At 35.6% G+C, this 17,368-nt stretch overlaps 1 protein-coding gene across 1 annotated transcript in view; it reads left to right on the top strand.

Moving 5' to 3' along the window:
• Positions 1-477: 477 nt before the first annotated feature.
• The window catches only part of DOK6 (docking protein 6), a 515,077-nt gene continuing 498,186 nt past the window's right edge, over positions 478-17,368 (top strand). Inside the window, exon 1 of the mRNA XM_069099566.1 lies at positions 478-567. Within this exon, the coding sequence (XP_068955667.1) occupies positions 538-567 (30 nt within the window). The 5' untranslated portion in view covers positions 478-537. The remainder of the gene's footprint in view (positions 568-17,368) is intronic.

Below are 17,368 nucleotides of genomic sequence, written 5' to 3'. Positions count from 1 at the left end.
CATTATAAACATGGTGTATTTCTCACAATACTGTCAACTGTGGGGCTGTACTGTTTTTCATCTTTGGATTTACATAATCTACAATGTTGTCATGGATTTTGATGGATCTGTGACTTCAGCAATGTGAAAATTTCCTCAGCATCATACAGTGGAAAGAATTCTGGCATATGTACTCAGAGGACTTGGTTCAAAATCTTTCTCTACTACCTGTGTGACATTGGGCAAATCACCTAAGCTCCCTGATTTATAAAATAGAATTGAACTGAATGGCCTCTAATGCCCCTGTCAGCTCTATATGTATGATACTATGTAACTTAAGTATAGTAGGAAGCTTCCTCTTGATCCCTTGACATTGTGAAAATAAAAAGGAAAACATTCAGGATATCTACTGGTTCTCTCACTCTCACTATATGATCACTCCATATCTTTTTTAACTTTGCACTCTGTAGATGCTTCTTGAATGCTTATTGAATTGGATTGAATATTGATGAAACTAACTCAGCTGTACAACTGAATGTCAAATCCAGACACCTTAGAATGCTCATTGTTACAATGCATAAGAAAAACGTAAGTTGATCTCTTTCATATTATGATGTGATCATTTCATGTCTGGCCTGCAGTTTGAGAAAAATTAAACAAACTGAAATATAACCCCTTAATTTGAAACTCTCAGTGTATTTTGAAAAGAAAAAATAATCAATTATTGTATTTTTTCTTACAATGTAGTTACATGTACAAGCATTGCCACAACACAGTGTAAAACTCTCCCAGAGTCAGATTGATTCATTATTCCATACCAGAAGTCAATGTTAGAATCATCAGGGGAACTCAGGGAGCTGCTTTTTCTTTCTCTCCTTATAAAAGGCAAATTTATAGGGGATTATAAATCTATTGGCCTTTCTAACCTTATCTTCCATTATTTTCTTATACAAACGTTCTGCTTCATTCACATTGATACCAAGAGACTTGCAATTACTATCATACTTTTGTATATGTCTCTTTCCCGAGTAGATTATAAACTCATTGGGAGTAGGGATTGTTTAATTTATCTAAAAAATGCCACAGGGCTTCATACAGAACTTTATTTAATAAATGTTTGGTGAATTGTGTTGAATCTCCTTTATTCTTTCCCATCTTCACATACCTTTGCTCATGTTGACTCCTCTGCTCTGCTCCACATATCTGCTGACTGAAATTCTACTCATCCTTCTAAACTCATCTCAAGTTCTTCCTACTTCACAATTCCAAGGTGGAAATGATCTCTCACTTCTCAGATCGCCTCCAACATTCACTCAGATGCACTTACATACAGAATTCAGAAGTATGTTAAATGTTCAGCCATTGGCTATTCAAAGAGTAAAAGGAGGAATACGACTGTCAAGATTAATCTACATTTTCAATATTTTCTGAAGTCTAGGAAAGCAGTAAAATAATGAATCAAACCGTGATTTGGACTGTTTGCCAATTTGCACAATGGAAATGTTCACACTGAGTATTTAGCAGGCAGCTTGAGTTTCCAACTGACTCGCGCACACCTTTGCTAAGCAGTCTTGTTACATGTCATTATTCGAGAACATCTCCCTTGCCAAAGTATATCTTCTTAAGAACTGGATCTGACTATGACTTGTACAGCTTTGTGTCCTAAGCAATTCTGGGGTTTTTGCATCTAACTATTTAGCATGAATACTATCTAATATCATATTAGTAGCAAAACAACTTTCTTCTTTTCATATGCCTATGATATGGAATAGAAATAATCATATACAATTGAGGCAGTTTTAAAGGGAAGTTGGTAGGTGTGATTCAAAGCAGACATTGTGGTGATTCTTAGAGGTCTCCAACTACCTAGCTATCAATTGTGCAGAATCATAACAGCTGGTACAACAAAGAATAGATATTGTCATAGCTATTATCAGTTTAATCCTTCCCTTTACCTCTTTTCATCAAACAGGTAATGAATATGGTGCTAGAAAAATAGAACTTATTCCCCACATTCTGAACCTTTCTCAAGTAGACTATATATATATATGTAGACGTGTGTGTGTTTCCGAAAGGCTAAATGTTTGGTAAATAACTGTGCTGTCCAAACTAAATCATCATCAATTCTTTTCAAAATTTAAACTATCTATTGCCTACAACAAAAAATAATATTTTGCAAATTAATGAATCATAATTTATTAAAACTTCACTTAGACAATTTAGTTCTTTGGTTTCTTTACCTAATATGTGGGACTTTGATTCCAGAGCTCTAATGATCATTCATTAATTAAATCACATGAGGTTTTTACAAGAATATTTTATTTTCACACATCAAGAGTACCAAATTTGGAAGCCAAGGTCAGCCAGCATTTTTAAGGCAAAAATCATCAATTGATACTTCATGCAAAATGAGGGGATCAAAACTAAGGCATCCTGTGTTTGATTAAGAAAATGAAGTCAGATTGATTTGTGAACATTACTGCATCATTTTTGTTAGCTTTTTCCTTTATTTTAGCCAGTGTTACACATGAAATATATAATGTGTTAAATATTACATAAATTAGTATTAATACTAATATAAATTGATCCTAATATAGATTCTAATTTCCTCTAAAATGTTGCAATTTGATACTCATTCCTCAGTGTATCTATGATCTCACTGATGTGGGACTGTAGCACTGTAGCACAATGATGCTAAACTCAGTGTTTTGTATGGTGTCTGGCACATAGTAGGCATTTAATAAATGCTAGTCTCTAATCCAAACCCAATCTGGCAGGGGAAAACAAAGAGACTGCAATATGGTAACACTGTGGGAGGAAAGAGGCAGAGGAGAGAAGTTTACATTTATCCTAGCACTGAATTGTCTTCCAGGTCTGTGATGGTGATGACAGAATTAAGGTGATAGAGTGGGCTGGAAGTAAGGTTGGCAAAGAGGAGGAGGTGGGAAAATACCATCTGTTTCTTGATTGCTATCTAGGAAGGGGGGGTAGGCTGTACATCAGGGGGAGACAAGAATTAGCAAAATGTTTCTTTCCCTAAGTATATCTCTCTAGCATCTTATGCCTCTTTATTTCAAATTTTAATCTTAATCTGATTGGGACTTTCATGGCAACAGAGTTATGGTGGATTCAATCATGAAATAAAGACACACATAAATATATAACTACATGCACACTTACACACATGCATCATAATAACATGTGTGTGCATGTGCATATAAATTGTAATGATCAATAAAGGACCATGGTTCCATTAATGTAATTTATTTCATTTTAGAAAAAGCAGCATGTCTCTACTGAATAGTAATTTTATAATAATTTTACATCATCACATTTTATATTTAATACCCATTTTCTTTTCAAAGAGATCTCATTTTGAGTTATAGTATCTATTTTGAAGCAGTCTATATACAAAGCAGTATGTAGCCAGGCTATACTGATGTCTTAATCTGCTACCTCATCATGGAATGGATCAGAACTTGAGTTCTTGAAAGTTTTACTGGGGGAGCGAGTCCTAGAAAGTCCTACCTAACATGGTAGGCTTCAGGATTGACTATGCTTTTGTCAACTTTGAGTAAAACTAGGTAAATTTGAAGAAGCTGATTACCAGGTTAGCTTCAGGGATATGATGCACCTCAGGATGCAGTCATGGTAATATTTAAAGATCATGTAGTCAATTGTAGCCACTTCTTATCTGTGGAGGTAGAGGGAATGCCAACACTGACAAAGGCACAAATCCTTGTATCATTGGAAAAAGTATGGTCCACAGTAAAATTAGGTACAATTTTGGTTCTTAAGGCATAAATAATAATAGATAACCCTGCCCCAAGCATTGACATGGAAATTAAAATGATTAGGTAAAGTTGTTGAATTAAAGTTACCTTTCTGAAGTATGTGCATGTGTTCCTCCACGTACACATGCATGTGTGTAATAAAACAAGAGTGGCATACTCCTAGGATTCCCTTGATGATACTTTACTGACATGACCCAAAGTACCTGGAAGATATTTCCTATTAAAAGCTGTCCCTTAAGTTCCAGTCTATCAGTTCTCTGACTAGCTTCTTATATTTCTCTTTCATTGAATTGGGTCATCACTTCCACAACCTTCAGATCAATTCACTGCAGCACAACATGTGGAATGAAATTTGGGTCTACAGCTTTATACTGCAGAAGGCTATCATCAGTATAGATTCGTGTGTTAAGCCCCTTGACCTCAGGTTTAATCGTTTCAATGGTTTTCCTGAAGAGGCTGTTTATTGTTCATATTACAAAAAGTCAAACAAATCTTCCCTAGTGCCACGTTGCAGACACTAATTTTTATTCATTCTTAAATTGAGCCTATTTATTTCATTTTCTGGTATTCAGAGGAATAAAGTTCTTTCCCAATTAGGATTTAGATCTAAAAATTTGCCTTCTGTTTGATATTGCACAGATTCTATGACCTTTTTATCAGATGATTTTCTAGATAAAGAAAATACAGTCTTACATCTATTCCTTTTCCCTTTAATTAATAACATGATCACTTCCTTCTCCCTAACATATCCTACATTTCTTATATCCTCTCTGTCTCTCCTGCCCTCTTTTAAGATATTTTAGTTAGTCCTACCCTTCACCTTAATATTCTATATCTATCATCTTAAATCCACTACCAAGCTGAGCTCCTCTTCTCCCCTTCACCTTATACACTTTTCACTGCCCCACCTACTTTTCCCCTAATAATGCTTGTAATTTTGCATTTACCAAGTCCAACATCACTTCATCATCTAGGCATAATCGAGCTATTCCTGAGTCTATATGGGAATTCTCAGTACCTCACCCAGCAAGACCATTGTATTTCAATATAAAAATTATTGTATGTTCATATGATGTAGATATGCATTGTTAAAGTAACTCCCATAGACTTATTTTACCCTTTAAAATGCAAAAATGTTCAAAATCCCTTATTTCTATTTGCCACACATAACTCTGGCCCCATTTATAGGATACCATCTCCCCAAATTCACAATCACCTCCTTTGAAGAAGAAAACCATTTTCTCACAGTGGGCTGGCAGATTTCTACACAATTTCCAAAGCCAGTGCAGCGTGACATTCAGCTGTTATGATTCTGCATGGGGACGCCATCTGCACACAAAAAAGGCATTTCCTTATGTCATAAAAAATGAAAATAAAAATTACCCATGCCTGAAAGCTAACACACAGGCCCAAATAGATATCATTCATTCAAAAGTTCTAATGCTACAACCTAGATGATATTTCTCTTTCAAATGGGTTGGGTCATTTACATTTGCCTGACATAAATTTTTTGCTTTAAGCTTACTATCTGTGGGCTTTAAAGTTTATATGGAAGCTGGAAAGTCTCCTTTGAATAACTGGGATTAAAAGAAGCATCAGAATTCCGGAAATGTACATGATTGTCAAAAAATGCAGTATTTTCTAACAAAACTGATTTAGAAGGAGTCACTCTTTCATTTGATTTTGTTTGGGGGACAAACAGGACATTAAGTCACCTTGAAAGATAATCACATAGCAGTTTTCTTCTTAGTAAATGCAATAAAGGGTAAATATAATATTAATAAGTATTCTTTTTCATTTAAAAAAATCACTTAAAACTAGCTCCAGTAAGCCACCATCCCCTCCTCCTTCTGACAGGATGATTAAGTACCTGAAAACTGAACCCTTAGCCTTTCATATTATGTGAAAATTGCTTCAAATTAATTCTTAGTTACTGAATGGTATAATGCTGGTGTGCTTAATAGATTTTATGTATAATAATTTTCATTAACAAAGGTGACTCCATTACTCACTCAGAGCTACTTTCTCAACCCCTTTCCTCTTTTTTCTATTTCCACTGTGTCCTTGCTGTCTTCCCATAAGTAAAATGTTAGAATTACTCTAATGCCTTGTCATATTCTGTGGCAGAAATAATAACTAATGTCTAATAAAATGCCAATAGAACACATCCCTTTCACTCAGCCTGCATAAAAAAGAAAATATTGAGAGTTATTTTCATTGAAGGGGGGGATACTGAGTAGAAACTCATTATGGAGAGATGATTGCTAACCTGCCTTAACTTTGATAAAATAACTTTTCATCAATTACTTTTACTTAAATAGTTAATGAATAGCAGTGTGTGTAATAAACATACAGGATCGTTTAGGTTCAAATTCAGCCTCTAACTCATACTTAGTATGTAACTGCGAGCAAGTCAGGACCTCAGAGTATTCTTGTCAACTCTCTAAGACTTGAAGTTGCCAAATTGGATATTATAGAAATATTTCTCCTATGTGGGAGTTCTCTACACCAATGAAATCACAAATTCAGTCATTTGCTATCCCACTATTCTAAGACGATGGGCATGAACAAGTTAAATTAAGAATAATACAAGAACAAAATAATGTTTTGAAACTGGAATTTAGAAAGGTTTGAGAGACCTAATTTCTGGATAACTTAAATATTTTATTAATAATGCCAGAATTTAATAAAAGGATGGTCATTTAGTCATCTCTCTGTTGAGAGAGACCAAAGGGAATCATGGTGCAGAGCTGATGGCTTACATGTACATTGGAAGAGGGGTGATTCTGAGTGTGTCAAACAACTCTGATTGGTTAATACAGTTCTGATTGGCTAGCAATCAATAAGAGAATGAATATTGCAGTGAGAAAAAGGACCTCAAATTTGATTATGTCACTTACTTCTTAAGTTACCTCCAGCCTTAGGTAACCTATTCAAAGAACTTATCCCCCACCCAATCCTGAGCAGAAGGGAGTTGCACCTTAGATTAGAAGTCTGGTCTCCTCAGTAGAGAAGCAATACCCAGAATGAAGACAATGTTAATCCGATCTTCTATCAGCCCTGTCCTTGAGAGATTGGACCAGGAAATAGAACAGGGGGGAAAAAATCTGGGGTCTCCCCAACTTTAATAATTGGCTATTAATATGAGAAATAACAATTTCTCTCAAAATCTTAATTCATTCCACAGCAGAGAGAGATCAAAAAGTTGCTTAGCAAACCTTAAATCCCTATATACATATGAGTTATGATGAGGAAGTAAGGGGATATTTAAAGATTACTATCAAACTCCATTTAATTATATATTGACATATTTTAAAAGATAAAATGCCTATTCAAATAGGCTACCATCCTTATTCTGTTTGTTTGTTTGTTTGTTTGTTTTTAAGCAATCAGGGTTAAGTAACTTGCTTAAGGTTACACAACCAGGTTTTTCTGTGTAGGTGCTAAGTGTCTGAGTCCGGATTCGATCCCCAGGTCATCCCGACACTGGAACCAGTGCTCTTACTCGCTGTACTACCTGGCTCCCCCCTTATTCTGTTTTGTCTCTACTTGTGTTTTTTTTCTGAGAAGAAAATTAATATCTTCCTGTTATGAACCCTTGCTTGCTGCTTGACTGCTTTGAAACAGAAACCATAGATACTCACAGTGGGTAATAAGGACAAATGAGTTTCTCAGCTGAAAGGTCTTTTGGGGTTTTATGAACAGTAATTATTAACAAGGTCATTGTGTCATTGTCCTTTATTGTGGAGATGAGGAATTAAATGAAATGATTCTATCTTTTTGTTGAAAACTGGCCCCCAGAATTTTGCCAGAGATTTTTACACGGATTGTAAATGACAATGTATGTGCCTGGCTGGTAGAATGTATGACATATTAATATGTGAAGTAGAAGCATCATTAGACTAAAGTAACCTCTGATAATTAGAAATTTTTGCTGCTGCCCCTTCCTACCACAACTCACATTTTGCAAAATATCAACTCTGGATGACTCCCACCATTGTACACCTCTGTTCCTACTCATTTGATGTTGAATGGAAATTGGAGAAAGCCACACACAATGCTAATGAGCACTTCACAAAGATGTGTTCTCTAATTTTAAATGAATGCTGTTAATCTTACTGGTCCTCACTTTTAATCTTCCCTAATTCTTTCTCTTTGCTATTAATCATGATAACTCTTTTGGAAATCATTTTCCCCTCAGTGTTCCCACCTCACCTTCTCCCTCATGCTCATAGTTAAGGAATTTGTCTTTTTGTTTTTTAGTCCATTTGTCATGAGTTTTCTCTTTTACCCTTATATCTCATAATATCTACATATCATACCTCACTCTTTTACTCCAGGATCTGTTGAAGAGGTGGCTTTGTTTCTTGCCAATGCTAAAGCTTCCTCATGTACCATTTATCCCAACATACTTTCCCCAGCAAATTGCTTCTACCAGCAGGCCATCCTGAGTGTGGCAATCAACTCTCTCCATTGTTTTCAACTGTTCCCTATCTGTTGATTTCTTCTCTATTCTCTACAAATACACTCAAGTCTCTCCCTTCCATTAAAAGAAAAAGCTCTTTATAGACCTTGCCATACTCTCAATCTATCATAATATACCTGTTTTTCTTTTGTTGTACAAAATCCTAAAAATAGCAGTACACATTTGTTGCCTCCACAGGCAGCTAGGTGGTACAGCGGATAGAGCACTGGATTTGGAATCAGTAAGACACCTTCCTTGTTCAAATCCAACCTCCAATACTAGCTGTGTCACCCTGGGCAAATTACTTACCCCTGTTTGTCTCAGTTCTTCATCTATAAAATTAGCTGGAGAAGGAAATGGCAAACCACTCCAGTATCTTTGCAAAGAATACCTGAAATGGGGACATGAAGAGTTGGATATCATTGAAATGACTAAACAACAACAACACTTGTTGCCTCCACTTCTTCACACTCCTTTTTCATCTATTTTGTTATCTGATCAACAATTTCATGTCTCAACTGGAACTACCCTCTTCAAGGTAAGCGAAGATCTGTTAATTGTCAAATATCTTTTGATAAGTCCTTATCTTTCTTTTTTTAATTTTTTGTTCTTTATTAATTTGTTTGTTTACTTTTAATTTACAAGATTCAGTCCCACAGTTCCTTGAATTTCAAATTTTCTTCCCCTCCCTTCCTCCCCCCGCCTCTCCATGGCATCATATAGTCAAGTATAGGATCTGTAAATACTTTCACATTATACATTAGTCAGGTTATAAGGATGGATTTTACCAGCTGGAATGAAAAATGGTAAAGAGGACATAAAAACAAATAAGAGAAGGAAAAGATCAGGTATTTTGCTTCCACCTGGATATAAAATAAGTTCTTTGTAGTTCTTTCTCTAGATGCACATATTTCTCTCCATCATGAGTCTTTTGGGATTGACTTATATCACTGCATTGCTGAGAAGAGTCCGGTCTATCAAAGTTGGTCATCACACATACGTTGTGTCTCTAATTGTGTACAAATTTCTCCTGGTTCTACTCTTCTCACTCAGCATCAGTTTGTATAAGCCTCTCCAGGTAAATATGAAGACTATCTGCTCCTTGTTTCTTATAGCACAATAGTATTCCATAACATGCATATACCACAACTTGTTCAGCCATTCCCCAAGTGATGGGCAGTCCCTTAATTTCCAATTCTTTGCTACCACAAAAAGAGCTGCTATAAACATTTTTGTACATATGGGTCTTTCCCCCTTCCTATGATCTCTTTGGGATATAACCCTAGGAGTGGTATTGCTGGATCAAAGGGTATGAAAGTATGTATAGCCCTTTGGGCATAATTCCAGATTGCTCTCCAGAAAGGCTGGATCAGTTCACAACTCCACCAACAAAGCATTAGTGTTCCAGTTTGCCCACATCCTCTCCAGCATTTGTCATTTTCCTGTTTTGTCATCTTAGCCAATCTGACTGGTGAGATGTGGTACCTCAGAGTTGTTTTGATTTGCATTTCTCTAGTCATCTTAGCCAATCTGACTGGTGAGATGTGGTACCTCAGAGTTGTTTTGATTTGCATTTCTCTAATCAATAGTGAATTAGAGCATTTCTTCATATGCTTATAGATAGCTTTAATTTCTTTCTCTGAAAACTGCCTGTTTATATCCTTTGACCATTTATCAATTGGGGAATGACTTGTATTCTTATAAATTTGACTCAATTCTCTGTATATTTTAGAAATGAATCCTTTGTCAGAGACATAAGTTGTAAAGATTCTTTCCCAATTTCCCACCTCCCTATTAATGTTGGTTACATTGGCTTTGTTTGTACATAAACTTTTCAATTTCTTGTAGTCAAAATTATCCATTTTACATTTTATAATGTTCTCTAATTCTTGTTTAGTCATAAAGTCTTTCCCTCTCCACAAGTCTGATAGATAAACTATTTCTTGTTTTAGGAGACTGCTTACAGTATCAACCTTTATACCTAGATCAGGCACCCATTTAGACTTGATTTTGATATATGGTGTCAGATAATGGTCTATGCCCAGTTTCTGCCATACTATATTCCAGTTTTCCTAGCAGTTTTTGTCAAATAATGAGATCTTATCCCAAAAACCAGATCTTGGGGTTTATCAAACAATAGATTACTATAGTCATTGTCTTCTGAATCTCGTTTGCCTAATCTATTCCATTGATCCACTCTTCTATTCCTCATCCAGTACCAAGTAGTTTTGATGACTGCTGCTTTATAATACAGATTGAAATCTGGAATGGCTAGTCCACCTTCCCTAGTATTTCTTTTCATTAATTCCCTTGATATTCTGGACCGTTTATTCTTCCAAATGAATTTTGTTACTCTTTTTTCTAGCTCTATAAAGTAGTTTTTTTTTGTAAATTAATTGGTATGGCACTAAATATATAATTTAATTTGTGTAAAATTGTTGTTTTTATTTTATTAGCTTGACCCAGCCACGAGAAATTGATATTTTTTCCAATTAGTTAGGTCTGACTTTATTTGTGTGAAAAGTGTTTTGTAGTTATGGTCATATAGGTCCTGGGTTTGTTTTGGCAGGTAGATTCCTAAATATTTTATAATGTCTACAGTAACTAAAAATGGGATTTCTCTTTCCATCTCTTGCTATTGAATTTCATTGGAAATATATAGGAATTCCAAGGATTTATGTGGGTTTGTTTTATATCCTGCAACTTTGCCAAATTTATTTGTTATCTCAAGTAGTTTTTTACTTGATTCTCTAAGTATATCATCATATCATCTGCAAAGAGTGATAGCTTGGTCTCTTCTTTGCCTAATTGGATTCCTTTGATTTCTTTTTCTTCTCTAATTGCTACTGCTAACATTTCTAGTACCAGATTGAATAAAAGGGGTGATAGTGGACACCCTTGTTCCACCCTGATCTTATGGGAAATGCTTTTAGCTTCTCCCCATTACATATAATACTTGCTTATGGCTTTAAATAGATGCTACCTATTATTTTAAGGAAGGCTCCATTTATTCCTATACTTTCTAATGTTTTTAATAGGAATGGATGTTGTATTTTGTCAAAAGCCTTTTCTGCATCTATTGAGATGATCATGTGGTTTCTACTAGTTTTATTGTTGATATTATCAATTATACTGATGGTTTTCCTAATATTAAACCATCCTTGCATTCCTGGAATAAATCCTACCTGATCAAAGTGTATTATTCTTGAAATAAGTTGCTGTAGTCTTTTTGCTAGTACTTTATATAGAATTTTTGTGTCTATATTCATGAGGGAGATTGATCTATAATTTTCTTTCTCTGTTTTATCTCTTCCCGATTTAGGTAATCAGTACCATATTTGTGTCATAAAAAGAATTTGGTAGGACTCCTTCTTCACTAATTTTCTCAAATAGTTTGTAGAGTATTGGAATTAATTGTTCTTTAAATGTTTGATAGCATTCACTAGTGAATCCGTCTAGCCCTGGAGATTTTTTTTTCCTAGGGAGTTGCATTTTGGCTTGTTCAATTTCTTTTTCTGAGATGTGATTATTTAAGTAATTTACTTCCTCTTCAGTTAATCTGGGCAACTTGTATGTTTATAAATATTCATCCATTTTCCTAAGATTGTCAAATTTATGTGCATACAATTGGGAAAAATAATTCCTAATTATTGTTTTGATTTCCTCTTCATTGGAGGTAGATTTGCCCTTTTCATTTTTGATACTCATAATTTGGTTTTCTTCTTTCTTTTTTTATCATATTGACTAAGGGTCTATCAATTTTATTGGTTTTTTTTTCATAAAAGCAGCTCTTGGTTTTATTTATTAATACAATGGTTTTCTTAATTTCAATTTTACTAATCTCTCCTTTGGTTTTCAATATTTCAAATTTAGTATTTAATTGGGGATTGTGAATGGTTCTTTTTTTAGGTTTTTTAATTGCATGCCCACTTCGTTGAGATCTCTTTTCTCTAATTTAATCATGTATGCATTCAGGGATATAAAACTTCCCCTAAGAACTGCCTTTAATGTATCCCACAAGTTTTGGTATGTTGTCTCATTATTATCATTCTCTTGAATGAAATTACTGACTGTTTCTATAATTTCTTGTTTGACCCACTCATTCTTTAGGATTAAAAAATTTAATTTCCAATTAGTTTTTAGTCTGTCTTTCACTGGCCCTTTATTGCATATAATTTTTATTGAATCATGATCTGAAAAGGATGCATTTAATATTTCTGCCTTACTGCATAGAATTGTGAGGTTTTTATGCCCTAGAACGTGGTCAATTTTTGAGTATGTGCCATCAACCCTGAGAAGAAAATATATTCCTTTTTATCCCCATTCAGTTTTCTCCAGAGATCTATCATACCTATCCTCTCTAAAATCCTGTTCACCTCCTTAACTTCTTTCTTGTTTATTTTGAGGTTGGATTTGTCGAGTTCAGAGAGGGGGAGATTAAGGTCTCCCACTAGTATAGTTTTGCTATCTATTTCTTCCTCTAATTCCTTTACCTTTACCTCTAGGAATTTGTATGCTACACCAATTTGTGCATATATGTTAAGTAATGATATTGCTTCATTCTCGATGGTGCCTTTTAACAGAATATAGTTTCCTTCTTTATCTCTTTTAATTAGGTCAATTTTTGCTTTTGCTTTATCTGAGATAAGGATTGCTTCCCCTGCTTTTTTTTTTTTACTTTAGCTGAGGCATGATATATTTTACTCCAACCTTTTACCTTTACCTTATGTGTATCCCTCTGTTTCAGTTGTGTTTCTTGTAAACAGCATATGGTAGGATTATGATTTCTAATCCATTCTGCTATCCATCTCCGTTTTATGGGAGAGTTAATTTCATTCACATTTACAGTTATGATTGTTATCTGTTTCTTTTCCTCCATCCTATTCCCGCCCCTGTTAATGTTCATATTTTCCCTCCCTTTTCCCTCCCCCCCAATAGTTTTCCTTTTGACCACCACTTCCCTCAGTGTTCCCTTATCAGCCCCCCTCCCTTTTCCTCCCCTTTCCCCTTACTACTTTCCTCCCTACAAACCACTCCCACCCCCCTTTCCTAACCCTTTCCCCCTCCTACTGCCTGTAGGATATTTTTATACTTAATGACGTATGTTATTTCTTCTTTGCACCAAGAGTGACAGGAACAAATCTCATGCAAAGCTCCTCTCCCTCCCCTATTTCCCTCTAAAATGATAGTTTTTGCATTTCTTCTCCAAAGAGACCTATGCTTAACTGGCTGTTATCCCCTCCTTGTACCAGAACCAATGAGGGAAAAGCTCACATGCTTCCCAACTCTCTCCCTTTTTTTCCTCTGCTATACAGTTTTTATGCCTCTATGTGTGGCATAATTTACCCTTTTCCACTTCATTGATTCCCTTTCTTCCATTGCAGTCCCTTTGTGGCTCTTAATAAGATTTTTTTTAATTGTCATTTTGTGTATTTTATACTCATAGCCTCTACTTGTCTATAACCAGTTTACTCTTATCAAATAGCAGTGTGTGTGTGTGTGTGTGTGTGTTCTCCTTGTTTACCTTTCTAAGTCACTATTGCATCTCGTAATTGGAGATTGCATTTTCCATTGAGTTCTGTTTTTTTGTTTTTTTATCAAGAAGGTCTGGAACTCTGTTATGTCATAGAATGACCATCTCTTTGCCTGGAAGAATATGCTCAGTCTCACTGGGTATGTGATCCTTGGTTGTAACCCTAGCTCTTTTGCCTTCCGGAAAATTGTATTCCACTGCCTCCGATCTTTCAGTGTAGAGGCTGCCAAATCCTGTGCAATCCTCACTGTGGACCCTCGATATTTGAATTGTTTCTTTCTGGCCGCTTGAAGTATTTTCTCTTTTATCTGGTAGTTCTGGAGTTTGGCCACAACATTTCTAGGACTTTTCAGTTTGGGATCTCTTTCAGATGGTGTATGGTGGATTCTCTTGATTTCTATTTAACCGTCAGGTTCTAGTATCTCAGGGCAGTTTTCCTTAACGAGCTCTTGGAGAATGTGATCCAGGATCATTTTTTTCATCATAATTTTCTGGTAGGCCTATTATTCTCAGATTATCTCTCCTGGATCTGTTTTCCAGGTCAGTTATTTTTTCTTTGAGTTATTTTACCTCTTTTTCTAATTTTTCATTCTTGTTGTTTTGCTTGACTAATTCTTGGTTCCTCATAGAGTTATTGGTTTCTATTTGGTTAATTTTAGTTTTAGCAAATCATTTTCCTTGGTTAATTTTTGGAGCTCCTTTTCCATATCATACACTTTTCTTTTTAGAGAGATGTTTTCTTCATTATAAAGTTTTTCTAATTCTGCTATTTTGGTTTTGAGAGAATTATTCATTTTGTTTTCTATCTCTCTCATTTTGTTTTCAAAGTTCTTTTTGATCTCATCTAGGAGAGCCTTCTGTGCTTGGGACCCATTCCCTGTTGAAGTCTCAGCTGTGGGTGTGGAGTCCACAGTGTCTCCCTCTGAGGTTGGTTCCTCCCTCTGAGGATAGTAGGACTCCAGAGTCTGTCTTTGTAGTCTGCTTTCCACCCATTTTGAGGCAGGGTCCTAGCCACGCCCTTCCTCTAGGATCCCAAGCCTTTACTGTAGAGGGTTTTGCCCTGGGGCAAGAGTTACTATGTTTTCAGGGTCAGAGGGGGGGTTTGAAGCAAGTGAGGTTCACTCTGTCATCCTGGTCTTTGGAGGTCCTGAAAGAGGATTTTTTTTTAATTTCTGGGCTATGAAGTGGTAGCCCCAGGAGTGTTTGCTGTCCGGGACAGGGGCCCCTGTGTTTGCTTCTTACCTTGCTCTTTCCAGTCCCAGCCCTGTGGTGATAGACCTGGTAGTGGATCATGTGGTTGGTGGGAAGACTTGCCCTCCGAGTTGATCAGGCCCCTTTCAGGCCTGCCTCTGCATCTGCTGGCCGCTGCAACTTCCCGGCCTAGTCCTTATCTTTCTTAAACTCTCTGAAGCATGGAATACTATTGAACATCCTCTTTTCCTGATATGCTCTGCTCTCAGGATTTTCATAACTCTTCATTTTCCTTCCTCATGTCTCACTGGAAAGAGGCAGATGGTGGCACAGTAAATAGAATGATTGGTTTGGAGTAAGGAAGACCTGAGTTCAAATCCAGCCTCAGACACATACTAGCTATGTAATCCTAGGCAAGTCACTTAACCTATGTTTGCCTCAATTTCCTCAAGTATAAAATGGGCATAATAATAACATCCATCTTGTAAGGTGGCACGAGTTCTAGTGACAAATGAGATAGTATTTGTAATGAGGATTTTGGCATAGTGTCTGGAACACAGTAGGCACTATATAAATGCTTATTCCTTTCTTCACTCCTCATTCTCCTCCCTCCACTCACTACCTTTTCTTAGACTCCTTTGCTAGTTCGTCATTCATATCACAACCAATAATTGTGATTTTACCCCCACTCTGGCTTCATAGGCTTTCTCTTCTCCCTGTATAATTCCCTTAAAATTTTAACAATAACTTTTAAACTATATATCGCCATAGCAAATAATCTCCAAGCTTATGCAGAAAGAAAAGCTTTCTAAATAAAGAGTTCTAGCAAAAGAACCAAACTATGTAGGAACAGGACAAGGCATGTCTCATCACCATATTCTTGTATACTATACGACTTGTACTAAAGATGTTTTCAGAGAGACTGTAGAAAATGAACTTATATTTTAATGCACTTATTTGGTAAAAAAAAAAATTATCCAGCTATAATAATCAGAAAACTAGAGAAAAAAGAATAACAGAAAAATAGCAACTTCTCCCAGAACATCTATCTGAACTCCACTGAAAGATATGCAGAAGTAGATGAATAATAAAAATTATGATAGTTTCTGAATACTACATAATAGTTTAAGTTTGCAAATTGCTGGGGTAGCTAGATGGCATGATGGGCAGAAGACCAGCCCTGTAGTCAGGAGGATGTGAATTCAAATCTGACCTTAGGACACTAGCTATATGACCCTGGTGAAGTCACTTAATCCTGTCTGATTGTCTCCAAAAAGTGTTTTCAAATTGCTTTACATACATTATCAGTGTTTAAAAAGATTTCTTTTTTTTTATAAAGAAATGCATAGAAGCCTGAAGCAAGAGCAAATTACTGAGAATAAATTTAAAAAATTGTGACTTGGATTTAAATTCAAAGGATTCAACTCCTCCCTCCCCAATCTCACCCCACTCCCAGTCTGAACAGCAATTGAAGAAATTGGCCAGAGAGTCACTTCACTAACTTAGTGAGAAAAAAATACACATTCATACACTTTCAACATCAAAATTAAGAAATTTATTGTTCTTGTATTAAAACACCAAGACAAATAAGCTAAAATATGCCCTAATTCTTGCACAATTGGGAAGGTATTCATCTAAGATCAAGGCACACAAGTGTACTTAATGACTGGACAGTGACACAGAATAAAGAATATATGACGGGTCTTCTTTGCGCCTGTTTAAACATGAAATTACACTGAATGGCAAGACATTAAATTAGAATTTTTTTTTTCCTTATTGCTGCCTCTCCTTTCACCCCAAACCTGAAAAGGTCATCATTTTCTTATCTTAAAAAGAGAAATCTAAAGTCCTTGAATGAGTTTATATTTTCCTTTAATCTGAACACCCCAAAGGGATTGTTTCTCACTTCCTGCTGTTTCCATTTATGAATTTCTTAATGATGAAATGTGGAAATGGCTTATCATAGGAGTGGAGCCTGTTGTGAACCAGAAGATTGCTACTTTATAAATAAAGGAACTAAAATTGACACCTCAAAAATGGATATCTTGTTTTATTGCACTTTAAAGTCAATGATAAGGATGGTAGCCTTTATGAAATGAAATATCCCTGTGAGCTGAAGCTTCCCTTATCTTTCCTCCATTCTGTCAGTAGAGTTGTCATAAAATGAGATATAAATCTTAGATGAAAAATTTCCCATTTATGCATAAAGCAGTGCATCATTCAGGTGTCTAAGTGTTTTAATGCAATCACAGTAAATTTATTGATCTTGTACTAAAAGTATAGGAATTTATATAATACACTGACTTTGGATGATTTTTTTCTTCCATTTTATACCTGAATATTATTAGTTCTTTTTTTCTCAACAAACTGTTCTTCCTCTATGCCCATCCCACTTAAATTACTCTG

The sequence above is a fragment of the Petaurus breviceps genome, unplaced genomic scaffold (assembly GCF_028583685.1).
Source record: "Petaurus breviceps papuanus isolate PSGF00001 unplaced genomic scaffold, PetGlider_PUasm1.0 38, whole genome shotgun sequence".
NCBI lineage: Eukaryota > Metazoa > Chordata > Mammalia > Diprotodontia > Petauridae > Petaurus > Petaurus breviceps.
This window is presented reverse-complemented; position numbering and strand designations above follow the sequence as displayed.